The sequence below is a fragment of the Pelophylax lessonae genome, assembly GCF_965119305.1.
Source record: "Pelophylax lessonae genome assembly, chromosome: 9".
Classification (NCBI taxonomy): Eukaryota; Metazoa; Chordata; class Amphibia; order Anura; family Ranidae; genus Pelophylax; species Pelophylax lessonae.
This window is the reverse complement of record NC_138776.1, coordinates 192,286,551-192,304,367: the sequence shown is the minus strand read 5'-3', so window position 1 is coordinate 192,304,367 and position 17,817 is coordinate 192,286,551. Positions and strand designations below refer to the sequence as shown.

At 44.2% G+C, this 17,817-nt stretch overlaps 1 protein-coding gene across 1 annotated transcript in view; it reads right to left on the bottom strand.

Moving 5' to 3' along the window:
* Positions 1–17,817, bottom strand: part of LOC309564291 (uncharacterized protein) — a 117,944-nt gene that overhangs the window by 85,732 nt on the left and 14,395 nt on the right. Inside the window, exons 6-7 of the mRNA XM_082268917.1 lie at positions 12,355–12,438; positions 10,564–10,939 (exon numbers count right to left, since the gene is read on the bottom strand). Coding sequence (XP_082125043.1) covers positions 10,564–10,939; positions 12,355–12,438 — 460 coding nt within the window. The remainder of the gene's footprint in view (positions 1–10,563; positions 10,940–12,354; positions 12,439–17,817) is intronic.

The window sequence follows — 17,817 nt, the reverse complement described above, 5'->3', positions numbered from 1 at the left end:
GGGCAAGGGGGTGGCTCTGCGAGATTGGCTTTTTGCGCTCAAACATTTCCTTCACAGACACCTGACTGTGGGCAGGTGACGAGCAGGAACTGCTGAAGGTGAGAGGCGGAGGGGCGGGTTGTTGATAGGGGGCATGGAGGACAGCAGTGGTTGACGTGGCTGAAGATGCTGGACCAGGAGGAGGATGGTGGCTTTCAGTTTGTGTGCTGCTTTTACTCATGTGTTGATCCCATAGGCGTTTGTGATGTGAGATCATGTGCCTTCGCAAAGCAGTTGTACCTAGGTGGGTGTTGGACTTCCCACGACTCAGTTTCTTTTGGCACAGGTTACAAATGGCATCGCTGATATCAGAGGCAGACACACAAAAAAAATGCCACACTGCTGAGCTTTGCAAGGACGGCATTCTGGTGGTGGCAACAGCTTGCGTTGATTGGCGTGCTGTCTGGCTGACCCCGGGTGCCGAATCTACATGCTGTCTGACTGCGCCACTAGCTCCTTGCGATGACCTCCTCCCCCTGCTTCCAACTCGTCTCCTCCTCCTCTCTGTCTCCCCATCTGAACTTTCCCCCTCTTCTTCTGCTCTTCGAGCAGGCACCCAGGTGACATCCACAGACACATCGTCATCATCAGCCGCTTCACTTGACAACTCAGCAAAGGCAGCAGCAGCAGGTACAACATCATCATCATCACAATGTACGTCCATGTGTATAATGCTGCCTGACTGAGACATATCCCCGTTATCTACATCCTCTGGCACTAATAGTTGCGCATCACTTATTTCTTCAAACTGATGTGAAAATAACTCCTCTGACGGATCAAGTGAAGCGGCTGTGGTGCTAGTGTTGGTGGTGGTGCCGGCGGGCTGGCGAGTGGTAAATTGAGAGGTGCCCGAAGCTGAGCTGGAGGAGGATGGTGCATTAAGGTTCCGAGCGGAAGCTGTAGACGATTGGGTGTCCTGTGTAAGCCAGTCAACTATGGCCTCAGAATTTTTTGAGTTCAGGGTCTGTGGTGGCCTCTGAACACTGGGCATTATTCTAGGGCCTAAGGAAATCACAGCACCACGACCACGACGGCCCTTGCGGGGTGGCCTGTCTCTGCCTGTCATTTTTTTTTTAATGTGTTGTTACTGTTGTACTATGAGTGCAAGCTGCTGTGCCACCTTATATATCAGTGGTGGGTGGGCAGTGGCACAGTACACTCTCTGTGGACCTGACAGCAGTCACTGGCACCCAGGCAACTGCAATTTAAAAAATATATATATTTTTTTTTACTTTGCAAGCTGCTGTGCCACCTTATATATCAGTGGTGGGTGGGCAGTGGCACAGTACACTCTCTGTGGACCTGACAGCAGTCACTGGCACCCAGACAACTGCAATTTAAAAAATATATATATATTTTTTTTACTTTGCAAGCTGCTGTGCCACCTTATATATCAGTGGTGGGTGTGCAGTGGCACAGTACACTCTCTGTGGACCTGACAGCAGTCACTGGCACCCAGGCAACTGCAATTTAAAAAAATATATATATATATTTTACTTTGCAAGCTGCTGTGCCACCTTATATATCAGTGGTGGGTGGGCAGTGGCACAGTACACTCTCTGTGGACCTGACAGCAGTCACTGGCACCCAGGCAACTGCAATTTAAAAAAATATATATATTTTTTTTACTTTGCAAGCTGCTGTGCCACCTTATATATCAGTGGTGGGTGGGCAGTGGCACAGTACACTCTCTGTGGACCTGACAGCAGTCACTGGCACCCAGGCAACTGCAATTTAAAAAAATATATATATTTTTTTTACTTTGCAAGCTGCTGTGCCACCTTATATATCAGTGGTGGGTGGGCACACAGTGGCACTGCAGTGGGCACAGTACACTCTGTGGACCTGACAGTCACTGGCAGCCCAGGCAACTGCAATAATAAAAAATATTTTTTTTTTCAATTTATTGCAACAAGATGCTGTGCCAACGTATATATATCAGTGGTGGGCAGTGCACTGCAGTGGGTACAGTGCACTCTGTGGACCTGACACAGCACTCACTGCAATTATGACAGAGGAAAAAAAAATATTTTTTAAAATGCCAGGTACTGTGCCTGTGCCACCCGAAATGAGTGTGGTGTGCACACAGTACAGTCTGTGGTAGGTCTGTGGCCTCTCACACACAGCGGGCAGGCAACTGCAGTGTACAATAGATATATATATATATATATATATATATATAAAGAAAAAAATCTATTACCTTACCAGCCCTTGAAAGGGCTTTTGGGGACACTGTATATATATATATATATGTATATATATAAATAAAAAAATCCTCAATTACCAGCCCTTAAAAGGGCTTTTGGGGACACTAGATAGATATAGATATATATATATATATGAAGAAACAACTCAATTACCAGCCCTTAAAAGGGCTTTTGGGGACGCTAGGTATATATATATATATATATATATAAAAAAAAAAAAAAAACCCACAAATACCAGCCCTTAGAAGGGCTTTTTGGGGTGCTGATATTACAGCAGTAGTGGACCAAGAACACTGCAAGACCAGGAACACTGACTAACTGTCCCTAGCTTAACAGCAGCAGCAGCAGCAGCAGCAGCTCTCCCTACTCTCACTACACACACTGCTTCAGAATGATCTAAGATGGATGCTGCCCTTGCTTATTTATAGGAGGTGGGAGGGTGTGGGAGGGAGGTACGCTGATTGGCTGGAAATGTGTCTGCTGACTGTAAAGTTCAGGGTCAAAGTTTGCCTCAATGATGTCTTATGGGGGGCGGACCGAACATCGCATATGTTCGCCGGCAGCGGCGAACGCGAACATGCTAAGTTCGCCGGGAACTGTTCGCCGGCGAACAGTTCTATACATCTCTATTCATATTGTGTCAGTGTGTTACTTAAAGGTACTGTATATACAATTATATACAATATGTCTGAATCTAGAGTGTCAGGAGGGTTGAACAGTTCACAGGGTCAAAGCAGCACAGAAGAACATACTCTTACCAGCACCCCTCAAGGGGGTAGTGCTACATTCCTTTTATGATTGGGTATACTTTGCAAAGTGGTATAAATTGTCAATATGGCGTGATGGGTGCAGCCTGGGCTGAGACAAACAATATTGAAGGAAAGTACAGTGTGGTCCAAATCCTTAGGATAAATCCTATGGCTCTAGGAACTGATGAGCAATTCACCACACTTAATGCAGCACTTCTGGGAGACTGAAGCGATCTCTAAGCGGCAAACAGACAAAAACAGCAGAGTGCTCAGACTAGTAGTGGATGTGTAATAAATGAAGACGATTAACAACTTGCAAAAAGTAAGACAAATTGTGCTTATCATGGTTCTCAAAAGTATTCCCAGCTGGAGAAGACACTAAGGAATCTGTCACAATGCATGCACTGGATATGGTCTAGATGGGCCCTGCAATAGAGTGTGTGGATGATGTAATGCATTACAGTCATTGGTGTATTTGCAGCTGGGAGGAGGAGGCATTCAGGATCCAGAGATGGAGTTGCTGGTGAAAGGAGTGGAGTGTAGTTGCTGGGGTAACCAAGCAGCTGTAGAACAGGAAGCGGGAAGCTTGAATAAGAGGTGTTGACTTTGAAACATGTTGCAACCACCCTGACATCATCTGTTACATCACTTCCTGTGCATCGATCCACACGAGCTGCTTCCTGTCCTGAGACTTTCTGGTTCACTAGGTTCACATTTATGCTCGCATTTGCATTCATTTGAATGGACAATTGTACCTGTGGGTAACTCAGGAAAAAGGTTCTTGCACCTTGTTAAAAACGCAGCCACAGGGAGATTGCATGGTGCTTTTGCCCCATGTAATTTTCGGCACCCAGAAAATAGTTTTCTAGGTGTGTTTTCAGATGCACAGGGGTACCAATTTGATTGAATGGCAGCCCTACGTGTAGGCAGGTGCCTACTGGTGCATGGGATACCTTGCCTGTTTGTTGCAATATAGTTTGGTATAGGTTAAATTTGTGCAAAATATTACCTATATGCTGCAAGCTGCCTAGGGGTATAGGAAAGGGTTAAGGCTTCCAAGGGTGTTCATGGCTCTGCCCTCTTGTGGGTGGGCTATAGATACCAGGGGAGGTAACCTAGCTTGGTCTTTTTTGGGGGCCTTCCAAATGGGAAAGTACAGGAAGGAATGTTGCAAAATGTAGTACTGGGCTCAACATGTGGTCCCATTTTCATGGGTACCCATTTGGCTTGGCAGGGATGACACTGAGCTCTGGTACCAGAGGGGGTTCCTGAGTGTAACCCCCTCCCAAGCAAACGGTGGCCGACGCATGAGACCAATATCATGGCATGGAGCTCTTTGCTGTATGCCACTGGGAATAGGAAGAGAGGAGGACCCTTGGGAATATAGAAACTCAGAGTTATGTAAAGATTTTCTCACTGGGTGATTGTGAGAGGTCTTGTAGGAGAATTGCATTATTGCTGTTTTTACTTGACAGCAATCCCTGCCTGCGTAGGTAGGAACTAACGAGCGCTGTTTCCATCAGGTGTGTTAATTCCAATGCAGGCATCTACAAAAGAGCAGTGCCTTTTGACTGTGGGTGGTTCTGGAAGCAGGAACAGGTGCCATTTACATGTTGTCCCACACTGGCAACTACCCGCAATGGTGTGAACCTAGCCTTAGGCATTGGACTAACTGAAAAATGTGTTTTTAATTTTAATAAAATGTCTTAATTCTCATTTGTAATAAAAATACATTGGTTGACCAACTTTTTCATGTGGTGAAAATTTCATGTCAAAAGCACCTTTAGAAATACACTTTAATACCAAAAGTATTGGGACACCTGCCTTTAGGCCCCTTTCACACGATCGGACCGTTCAGGTCTGCCTGTTTGTTTTTCAGGCAGACCTGATTGGGTCACCCATTCTCCTCTATAGAGAGGCCAATGTCAGTGGATATGTCATCTGATCAAGACAGGATACGACAAGATCCGCTTAAAACATATAGATGGTGATACGTTCGCCATCCGTCCACCGGGTTGGATCAGATGAGACATGCTATCTGTTTTCATCCTATCTCCCCATAGAGGAGAGTGCGACTGTCTGACAGACCTATCATCTGCCTGGTCAGCGGGGATCAACGGACCGATACCCGCTGAGCTAGCGGAGTCCGCCAAGCGGATCTGCCCCGTGAGAAAGGGGCCTTACACGCACATGAACTTTATTGGCATCCCAGTCTTAGGCCGTAGGGTTCAATATTGAGTTGGCTCACCCTTTGAAGCTATAACAGCTTCAACTCTTCTGGGAAGGTTGTCCACAAGATTTAGGAGTGTGTTTATGGGTATATTTGACCATTCCTCCAGAAGCGCATTTGTGAGGTCAGGCACTGATGTTGAACGAAAAGGCCTGTCTCGCAGTCTCCACTCTAATTTATCCCAAAGGTGTTCTATTAGGTTGAGGTCAGGACTCTGTTCAGGCCAATTAAGTTCTATCTGAGTAAGAGGCTAGTCCTCAAAATGCATTAGTCTATTGGAGCTTCATCTTCTCCCGTCACATGGTATGATGTACTGTGGATTGGATGATGCTCTGCAATATAATGAGCTTGATTCTATTGTCATTTTGTGAGTATAAAACTTACTATTTTTTATATCAATAAAGCAATGGTTTTAAATCATGCACTAGGTCAGTGAGCCCTCTTTCTTTTTTTGGTTCCATTTTTTATTGCTGTCTGTCCCCCGTATAGGAGATTTACCCTCTCTGTTTGTCCTGTTTACCATTTTCATTGAAAGTTAACCGCTTCCATACAGAGCAGTTAGACCCCCTTCCTGCCCAGACCAATTTTCAGCTTTCAGCACTCTCACACTTTGAATGACAATTGCTCAGTCATGCTACACTGTAACCAAACAAAATTTTTATCATTTTTTTTCACATAAATAGAGCTTTCTTTTGGTGGTATTTGATCACAACTGGGTTTTTTTTTTTTCGTGATATAAGCAAAAAAAGAGCAAAAATTTTGAAAAAAAAAAACACTTTTTTTAGTTTCTATTATAAAATTTTGCAAAAAAATTTATTTTTCTTCATACATTTGGGCCAAAAGTTATACTGCTACATGTCTCTGGTAAAATTAACCCAAATGAGTGTATATTATTTAGTCTGTGTGAAAGTTATTGAGTCTAGAAGCTATGGTACCAATTGCTGAAAATTGATCACACCAGATGTACTGACGGCCTATCTCCTTTCTTGAGGCCCTGAAATGCCAGGACAGTACAAATACCCCCAAAATGACCCCTTTTTGTAAAGTAGACAGTCCAAGGTATTTAGTAAAAGGCATGGTAAGTTTTTTGAAGTTATAATTTTTTCCCACAATTCTTGGGAAAATTAAGAAAAAAATGCTTTTTTCTTTTTTTTCCCACAAAGTTGTCAATTTATAAGCTATTTCTAACACACAGCATGTACACAGCAAAAATGACACCCCAAAATACATTCTGCTACTCCTTCTGAGTATGGTGATACCACATGTGTGAGACTTTTACACAGCCTGGCCACAAAAAGAGACTCCACATCCAAGTAGCCCCTTCAGGCGTTCTAGGAGCATAAATACACATAAAACTTTCTTAAACTATCACACTTTTGAAGGCCCTATAGCACCAATACAATGGAAAAGTCCACAAAATTACCCCATATTGGAAAGCAAACACTCCAACATATATTCTTTGAGGCATTATGGGTCGTTTGAACATGTCATTTTTTTCCACAAGTTTTTGGAAAATGTGGGAAAAAAATGAAAACTTTTTTTTTTTTACACAAAGTTGTCAATTTATAGGATATTCCTAACACATAGCATGTACACAGCAAAAGTGACACCCCAAAATACATTCTGCCACTCCTCCTGAGTATGGCAATACCACATGTGTGAGACTTTTTCACAGCCTAGCCATATAGAGGGAGCCAACATCCAAGGAGCACCATCATGCATCCTAGCCACTTGCCTAGGCTTATTTTTGACATTTGGTGTTTACAAGCTAAAATCAGTTGTTTTTGCTAGAAAACTACTTAGAACCCCCAAAAATTATATATTTTTTTACCAGAGACCCTAGAGAATAAAATAGAGATTATTGCAATATTTTTTATCACACCATATTTGCGCAGTGGTCTTCCAAACGCAATTTTTTTGGAAAAAATTCACTTTTTTCAATTAAAAAATAAGAAACCAGTAAAGTTAGCCCAATTTTTTTCCATAATGTGAAATTTAATGTTACGCCGAGTAAATACATACCCAACATGTCACACTTCAAAATTGCGCACGCTCACGGAATGGCGACAAACTTTGGTACTTAAAAATCCCCATAGGCAACATTTTAAAAATTTCTACAGATTGCCATCTTAGAGTTACAGAGGAGGTCTAGGGCTCAAATTATTGCTCTTGCTCTAACGATCGCGGCGATACCTCACATGTGTGGTTTGAACACCGTTTACATATGTGGGCGGGGTTTCCGTATGCGTTCGCTTCTGCGCGCGAGCTCATGGGGACAGGGCGCTTTAAATTTTTTTTTTTTTTTTTTTACTATTTATTTTATTTATTATTTTTTATTTTTACACCGTTTAAAAAAAAAATTGATCATTTTTATTTCTATTACAAGGAATGTAAACATTCCTTGTAATAGAAATAGGCACGACAGGACCTCTTTTTTGTGAGATCTGGGGTCAAAAAGTCCTCAGATCTTACAAGTACACTAAAAGATAGAAGAAAAAAAAAATAATAATAAAATAAAATGAAAAAAAAAAAAAAAGAGACCTTTAAACCGGTTGCTAGGCAAAGACGTTTGCCGTAGCTCCGGTCCTCCAAGACCATAGAGTCGACTGAGGGCAAGCTTGCCATCACTTGACATCCTGTCTATGAGGATCCGGGACCGGATTGTTTTCCCTGCTGCCGGCGAGTCCGGTAAGCGGGGAAAAGGACCGGAACGCGGCGGGAGTGGGGGGGGGGGCACCTCTTCCGCCATCCCGGAAGGCGTATCCCACGGCAAATCCACCGCTGGGACCACCCTTATCGGAAAGCCAACTGTCCACCGTTTAAAAAAATACCAGGGTTATGCCAGCTATCTGCTGCCATAACACGGGTATTTAGGTTTAAATGGAGGACGTATATAAACCTTTTTGGACTTGACATGGTGGCTGTATGAAGGGTTACAGGTACTCGGGTACTTTGCTGGGCAGGTGACAGGCAGGTGACAGGTACTCTGGTACTGATGAGCAGGTGGCAGGTACTCGAGTACTCCGATAGGCAGGTGACAGGTACTCGGGTACTCTGATGGGCAGGTGACAGGCAGGTGATGGGTACTGATGAGTAGTACTGATTCTGATAGGTGATACTGATACTGTACTGATGGGTACTGATGATCAGTACTGATACTGATAGGTGATAGGTAATGATGGGTACTGATGAGTAGTGATGGGTACTGATGAGCAGGCGGCAAGTACTCGGTTACTTCAGGCGTCAGGTACTCTGATGAGCAGATGGAAGGTACTTGGGTACTCTGATGGGTAGGTGACAGGTACTCGGGTACTCTGATAGGTAGGTAACAGGTACTCGGATACTCTGATGGGTAGGTGACAGGTACTCGGGTACTCTGATGGATAGGTGACAGGTACTCGGGTTCTCCGATGACAGGTACTCGGGTACTCCGATGATGGGTACTCCGGTGACATGTACTCAAAGTACCTGAGTACCTGTCATCAGAGTACCCGAGTACCTGTCATCAGAGTACCCGTGTCCCTGTCATCAGAGTACCCAAGTACCCATCATCAGAGTACCCAAGTACCCGTCAGAGTACCCAAGTACCCGTCATCAGAGTACCCGAGTACCCATCATCAGAATACCCGAATACCTGTCACATGCCCATCAGAGTACCCGAGTACCTGTCATCAGAGTACCTGATGGGCTGGTGACAGGTACTCTGTACTTTTGATGGGCTAGTGACAGGTACTTTGATGGGTTAGTGACAGGTGGTCTTTATTTGGGGGGGGGGGCAATCAATGTGTTTGGGGTGCACTGTAATTGGTAACTAGCTGTTACCACAATCTCCTCCTCACACAGGATCAGTGTGTGAGGAGGAGAACATGGTGACAGCTAGTTACCGTGTTCTCTGTTCACATTTGTGACTGGCTGTGATTGGACACAGCCGGTCACGTGGTAAAAAGCCAATTTCATTGGCTCTTTACCTAGATCGGGGATGGGCTCTGTCTGAGGGACGAGCCTCGTCCCCGATCGGCGTGCATTGAGGAGGGAACGAGCGGCTCGCGCTGGAGCCACTCATGTGATCGACTGTGATTGACACAGCCGATCACGTGGCAAACAACCAATTTCATTGGCTGTTTACCTTGATCGGGGTTGGGCTCAGTCCAAGGGATGAGCCTCACCCCCGATCGCCGCGCTGCGGGCCCCCGGGGGCGCCCAGTAGCGGCGAGACCGGGCGGACATCATATGACGCCCGCCCGGATCTAGAAAGCCACCCTGCCCAAATTTTAGATTGGCCCCAGAAAAGTAATTGAGGGGAAATCTTCCAATGGGGACACTAGTTCTGGTAACCTGGGGGTCCCCAAGGAATTCCTTTAATTTGCAGGAATTTCCTCTCACTTTCTGTTTGGCTATGGGACAGGAAGTGAATTGAAATTGCTGCATTGGCACACCGATGGCAAAAATAAATTTGACAGGGGTTATAACCCTCCTTTGCTCTATCTAAAATGAGAAAAAAAAGTTTTGCCTTTAATTCTACTTTAAGGTGATCAGATGAGACTAAAATTTAATTATTTGGTCTCAACACCAAACAATATGTCTGGCAGAAATGAAAAAAAGCTTACCATCCAAAAAACACGATTCCTACAGTAAAGCATGAAGTAATATCCTGGTATGGAGGCGCTTTTCTGCAGCAGGGACTGGAGCACTTGTCAGGATAGAAGAAAAATGGATGGGTGAAATACCATCAGATTCTTGAGGAAAATCTGCTGCCCTCTGCTAGAAAGTTGTCAATAGGAAGAAGGTTGACATGACCCAAAGCACACAGCAAGAACACAGTGGTTGAAGGAGAAGAAAGGTAAATGGCCTTGCATGGCCTAGTCAGAGCCCAGACTTAAATCCCGTTGAGAATCTGTGGAAGGACTTCAAAACTGCAGTCCACAAACTGTCACCATCAAATTTAACTGAACTTGAGCAATTCTGCAAAGAAGACTGGGCCAATTTTGTAAAGTCTAAATGTGCAAAGTTAGTAGAGACATATCCCAATAGACTAAAGGCTGTAATTAAAGCAAAATGTGATCCAACAAAACACTGACATAAGGGGTGATCCTTTTTCCAACTCACTGATTCTGTGTTTGAATTTTTTTTTTTTTTTTCTGACATGTTGGTGTTATATCTTTCACATGGATGTTATTAGTTACACTAATAAAGCTGGTTGTGTCTGTCTTCATTTCAGACTGCAAAGCAACAAAGGATGATTATTTTATTAAAGGGGGTGATTATTTTCTATACCCACTGTGTGTGTGTGTGTATATATATATAATGTCATTAAAGCAAAGTGATACGCAGTTCGCACTAGGAGAATTCACAGATGTTCAGTCGTAATTCTTTACAACTTTTGTCATTCCACTTTCCATTCAATTGCATTTCCACACAATCCTCTTCACCTGATTGATTAGGCTCTCCAGGACTCCAGTTGGAATATCTCAGTAGGCCCCCATTTGCATACCTAAAAGTACCTTCTGTTGTCATATCAGTAACACCCAGGAATGGAAAGGTGTTGTAATACTGGGCAATATCTAAAACCGCTTTGTTTTCCTCAGGATTTAATGGTGTAGCAAGCTGTAAACCAGCTTTAGTACATATCGCATTTGACTCATCATACGTCACCACTTTTCCGCTTGTGACAAATATTTTATTGCCAGAACTTGATCCTCTAGCAAATAGCAAAGCTGAAATAAAGCCAGAAAGGAACATGGATATTAATACACAAAAAAGTAAAATAATAACAGAATAACTTAGATATATGGTGAAATTGCTTTCTCCAACCTCATTGAATCGATCTTTGAAATACTATGTAAATCATACTGTATATGGTTCAATGAAATGTGATGCACATTTGAATCTGCTGCGCTTATGGTGAAATATCAAAGCTGCCAGGCCTTCATAATTACATGCCTAGAAGAACAAGCACATGTCTAAGAGAAAATGATCAAGGCTAGGTTCACACATGTCTGGTGCGAATTTCCCCTCTGTTTTCACTGCGAACTTCCAAAGCAGGGGGGGGGGGGGGGGGGGATATTGCTTTAGTTTTTTTTTTTTTTTTTTTCAATAAAGGGATTGTCAAAAACTGTCTCTATGTTTTTATGACTTTTTGACCCTTTTTCTGGTGAATGAGTAAGGGTACAATGTACTTTATACTCATGCGCATGGGGGGGCTGGGAACTGCTGGCTCCTTCACAGGACGGGGGCTTCCAGATTCTGATAATCTCCCTGTCTGCAGACCACCAAAACCATGGGCCAAGGTTGTGGGGAAGAGGACCTTGTCCTCATCAACATGGGGGACAAGGTGCTTTGGGGTGGGGAGGCGAAGCCCCCTGACCCAAAGCAGCCCCCATGTAGGGGGCATGGGGCCTGGGGCCTGGGAGGGTTTGAGAGGGGATGCTGCCAGGCTGCATGGTTCTAAGAGTCTGTTAGGGGGGGGCACACTATTTGTTTTTGTTTTTTTTTTGATGTGGGGGTTCCCCTCAAAATCACTGCTAGACCTAAAGGCCTGTTTTTTTTTTCTGATTAAATTAGTGTTAAAAACTGATGAGATGTGTGCTCCCATAGAAGGCAATGAGCCTGGAATTTCAATCTGATTCGCACCATAGTGCTCAGGAAACCCACAGGACACAGATAGCAAATACACACTGCCCCTGTACCATATATATGTAAAACGGCTCCATAAGAAGCCGGTTTGGTTCACATGTCATGTGATAAGGATGCGATTCAAAACGCATCCAATTAGCATATATGTGAACGGAGCTTAACTGTAGTCATCATTTTCCAACCCTAAAACCACATAGTAAATAAAGTCCATATACAAGATACAAATTTACATTTATAAATGATAAATCCTATTTTCCAAGTGGTTCAACACTGAACCCTGGCATACATCAGCTTTGATGAATTACGTACAATCTCATATAATACAATATAGTACAATCAATAATAATAATAATATATATAGTACAATCAATAATCAGTAATATATATATATATAGTACAATATAGTACAATCTCATATAGTACATAGCAGAATTACTGAACCCGCAGTCTTGTAGTAGACTTTGAAAAATCTGATATTTATTGATAATGACCAAACCTTTTTTTTGAAGGGCCAAGCCAGACTGCAAAACTCTCAGCTGTTCTTCAACAAGTGATAACTTGTTTTGCATCTTTGCAAGTTCTAAAATAAGAGGAAATATACATTTTGAATTACTCAGCAGATGGCTAATGTATTTTTTATGTTTATATTCTGAAATGCTTAGAGTAATTGTAAAAAAAAACAAAAACAAAAACAAAAAAACACACCCAATTAACCTTGGTTCTTTAAGTGAAACTGAACTCCAAAAGCGAAGATTTATTTGTTATATGGACAATTAAAGTGATTGTAAATGCAATTTTTTTAATTAAAAAACAAAAAAAAAACAAACAAACGTGGTATACTTACCTGCTTTGTACAATAGTTTTGCACAGAGCCCTGATCCTTCTCTTCTCGGGTCCCCCGCCGGCGTTCCTGGATCCTCCTCTCTTGGGTGTGCCACCATAGGCTTGGTGTGCTATCATAGTACACCTGCTTAATCCTGAGTCCTGCAGTCTGTGGCCATTGAGGCTTCGTCCCACCCCCCGCTCCCTCCTCACTGGCTGTCATTGGTTCCTGCTGCTGTGTCTGAGCCAATGATGGGGCAGAGTCCAGAGAGGCTCTTCTCTCATGCACATTGCTGGATCGAGAGCTGGCTCAGGTAAGTATAAGGGAGGCTGGGGGCAGTGTATCCAACCCTTGGTATTTTCCCTGGCAGCCAGTAAAAAAAAGGCACTTACGTCCTGCCAGTAAATGGCAGTGACAGGAAAAGGTTGCCAGTAAAAAAATATGGCTGTGATGCTTGGCTTGGAATTGAACATGCATGGTCTGGAGCTGGACAAGACCATCCAAGTGCCCGCTACAGTGTGTTCAGGCGGTGCCAGAAGGGGGCGGGTCTGGTGGAGGAGGGTCTGTCGTGATGTTGTCATGTCATGCAAAGGAGCCAAGGAGAGCGGCTGAATGTGTTTGGGTCTGCGGGACAGGAGCAAGGCAAGCCATGAGCGGGACTGTCAGTGCTGTTTGGACTGGAGTGGACTGAAGGGATCACCTGGCAGGGGGAGAGACTGTCACAGTGACTCAGGAGGAGAAGTGTCGTGTTGGTGAGGAGTTATCATTATCTGTGCTGCTGCACACTGCTGTTAGTGTCACTGTGAGAGTCAATTTCTTGCGTGTGTGCCTGGCCATTCTAATTTCTTACCTCCTGGGTCCTGTCCCTGAGCTACTTACTTGCTATATCAAAAAAAAAAAAAAAAAAAGAAATATGTTTTTTTGCCGTAATATCTACCTTAAATAACATCGCTAATTGCATATTGTACTTGTTTTTAGTGTAAATACTGAAATATGCACTTAAAACTGTAATTTTGTAACTTTTGGACATACCAGTAAAAACTTGGCTGTACCAGTAAATTTTGGGTGATGCGTCAGTAAATTTCCATCTGATAGGTTGGCAACACTGGCTGGGGGGTTGCTGCATGTAGAAGGCTTTTACCTTTCATTTTGATTGTGCAGATGCTTGTCCCATTCGTACAGTGAACATTTTATACATCAACCCTTAGGGGTTAATTTACTAAAGGCAAATAGACTATGTACTTTGCAAAAGGCAGAATCGGGCCCGCAGGCCTTGTGTTTGACACATGTTATAGAGTGGCAATACTTACTGCACTGTATCTAGAAGCGGTCACCCTAATGCAGGGTTGTAGAATACCTCCCTATCTACTTATCTCCAAAACAAAGGCCAGGAGGTATTCTGTAGTCCGTAGAGATAGCTGGAACAATATAACTGATAACACTCAGTACAGGTAGTAAGCTCAGAAAGTCATTAGCTAACTAGATTTCTGCCAGGATCATCAGTTTTTTTTCCACTAGTCCTAAAGTAATAAAATACTTATATATATATATACACTGTGTATGTGTGTGTGTATATATATATATATATATATATATACATACACATATACACACACACATACATACACACATACACACTCACACACACAAAGTATATATACTGTGTATATATATATATATATATATATATATATATATATATGTCCTGTTCGGGGTTTATACATCACCCAGGCATCTCTCCTATACATTTAGGGATCTCTGAGCCATGATCCAGTTCGGATCTTCGTCCTCTTCACCAGGCCAATTTAATCTCACCTGAGACAAACAGCAGGGCTCTCCCCAGCCTGGGAATTTAGACAACGTTTGTCTAGGAGAGCAGAAGGTTGGTAACACTGTCAGTGTGTCTTTGGAAGCTGACAAGCTGTAGGCTTGCTCAGTCTGTGTTAGAGAGGGACTGCATTGTGTGTAGTAAGTGCCGGGACACGGCTAGGCTTTTGTTTATTATTATTATTTCTGCTTCTTTTCCTTAAAGCACTGTACAGCACCTGTATATAGACTTGTATATAGCACTAATAAACACCGCACTGTTTGTCACTAACACACTGGATTTGGTATCTGTGCCTGAAAACTGCTCATCCCAGGGAGCTTGCACCCGCTACCTGTTCCCCAGCTTACATATGGTGGAGGCCTGCGGGCAGTGGTAGTAAGTTACTACTTAAAGGGCCAGTACCTGGAGTGACTAAACATGGAGGAAATCCTCAAACAGTTGGTGTTATCCAATGCTGCACAGCAGCAAGCAAACTCTTTGTTTAAACAACAGATTGGTGTTTTACAAGAACAAAAGCAGCAAACAAACGCTTTGATTCAACAACAGATTGGTGCTGTACAAAATTAAACCCAGATGATGTTTGAAAAACTGACAAGTGCTGCAGAAGCAGACAGAAAGTTGCTGGTTGAGGTGGTGCAGACACTTGCACAGGAGTCTGCTGTGAAAACAGAAACAGTTAGAGACCACTCCTCAGCCATCCATGTTGGTCGCTTCCTGTCCAAGATGACTGCAGATGATGACCCAGAGGCCTTTCTGGTTACATTTGAGAGAACCGCTGAGAGGGAAGGCTGGCCCAAAACCCAGTGGGCAGGATTGATCGCTCCCTTACTTACTGGGGAATCTCAGAAGGCCTATTACGATTTGGAGTCCGTGGATGCAGGAGAGTATGAGAAAGTCAAGCAGGAAATCCTGGCGCGTCTCGGTGTCAACTTGGCCGTTCGAGCCCAGCGGGTCAACAGCTGGTCCTTCTGAGATGAGAGGCCCCCAAGATCACAGATGTTTGACCTAATCCACCTGGCGCGAAAATGGCTACAGCCGGAGTCCTTGTCTGGACCACAAATAGTGGAGCGTGTAGTCATGGATCGGTTCCTGAGGTCATTACCAACTCCTTTGCAGAAGTGGGTAAGTCAAGGAGACCCCAAGTCGGCAGACAACCTGGTGGAGCTTGTTGAGAGGTACTATGCTGCAGAGAACCTGGTCACCACCCCTACAGCCGCACAGACTTTCCACCCAAAGCCACGGTCTCCCCAGACAACCGGTAAGACTTTTCCAGGGGAAGTGGGTGGTCAGCATGGCAAGGAGACAGGGGGGAGGATTTTTGGTGCCAGAGCTGAAGTTTGGCGTCCCAAACAAGGGAAGCCACTGCCTGTCAGCAAACCTAACTTGGGTAACATCCGGTGTTTCCATTGTCAGGAACTGGGACATGTTGCAGCAAACTGTCCATTGACAGATGAACCCATGCAGTGTGATATGTCTCTGAGAAGGCAGTCTATGTTTGCTGCTGTTTCATGCGCTGCGGTGCCAGGTGTAGGAAAACACATATGCCAAATGACTGTTAATGATAAGCCTATTGCAGCCTTGCTGGACTCGGGAAGTCTAGTGACTTTGGTTAAAGCCGAAATGGTTGAAAATGTGAATTTAAATGCAAAAAAATTTGCTGTGATCTGTGTACATGGTGATACTCGGGAGTATCCTATAGCGACTGTTCGCTTTGAAACTGATTTAGGTACAGTGACCCATCCGGTCGGACTGGTGCCCCACTTAGTGCATGAAGCCATCATTGGTAGAGACTTCCCTAAGTTTTGGGAACTGTGGGACGGTCCCGACTCGGTCACCGTAACTGACTCAGTGGTGGAGCCAGAACCCCTGGCCATCACCGACAATGTGGGTTTAAGGGATCCCTCTCATGGTTCCCCGGATTTTCCTTTCTCTGTTTTGGCAGGAGAACTGGAGGAGCCTGAGGAAGTCCCCACAGCCAGTCAAGGTGGACAACCTTCTGCTGACCCTGAGGGTACATTGGAGTTTGTTGATCTTAATGTACACAAGGAAAACTTTGGTACAGAGCAGAGAAAAGACCCTACCCTTGCCAGGGCCTGGGAGAATGTAGTAATGGTTAACGATGTACCTGTCGAACCAGGGGACAGGCCCTGTTTTCCTTTTTTCAGCAGAAATGAGGATTTATTGTATCGTGTATCTAAAAAAAACGATGAAATTGTTGAACAGTTGGTGGTCCCTAAGCCTTACAGACGGGTGGTGCTGGAATTGGCTCATGGACACTTACTGGGAGGTCATTTAGGGGTTGAAAAAACCACTGAAAGGGTGTTACGCAGGTTCTACTGGCCTGGGATACAGAAAGATATTGACAATTATTGTCAATCCTGTCCTGTGTGTCAGATATCAGCCCCACTATCCCATTTCCGAAGTCCTTTAGTGCCCTTACCCATTATTGAAGTACCCTTTGAGAGGATCGCCATGGACCTTGTAGCTCCACTCCCCAAGTCTGCCCGGGGTCATCAACACATTCTTGTAATCATGGATTATGCTACACGCTACCCGAGGCAGTTCCCTTTCGCACTGCATCCGCTAAGAACATTGCTAAAGAGTTGTTCATGGTGTTCAGTCGCGTTGGAATCCCTAAGGAGGTCCTTACGGACCAGGGCACTCCATTTATGTCACGAATAACTAAAGAGTTGTGCAAGTTATTTAAGGTGACCCAGTTGCGAACCTCCATATACCACCCTCAAACTGATGGCCTTGTAGAACGCTTCAATAAAACATTAAAGAGTATGTTAAAAAAGGTTGTGGACAAGGATGGAAAAAACTGGGACTTCTTGATTCCGTACTTGATGTTCGCCATCAGGGAAGTACCCCAGTCCTCTACGGGATACTCTTCTTTTGAATTGCTTTATGGGAGACACCCTCTGGGACTCTTAGACATAGCCAAGGAAACCTGGGAGGGGGAGCAGACACCCCACAAAAGTGTCATTGAGCACATCGCTCAAATGCAGGACAGGATTGCAGCAATCATGCCTATGGTCAAGGAACACTTACTGCAGGCCCAGGCTGCCCAACAGAGAATATACAACAGGGGAGCCCGACTCCGTGTCTTCTCACCTGGTGACAGGGTCCTGGTGTTAGTTCCCACTGTCGAGAGCAAGTTCCTAGCTAAGTGGCAGGGTCCCTTCGAAGTATTGGACAGAGTTGGGGAGGTCAATTATAAAGTGCATCAACCAGGGAAAAGGAAGCCAGAGCAGATTTACCGTATAAATTTGTTAAAGCCCTGGAAGGATAGGCTGGCCTTAACTGCG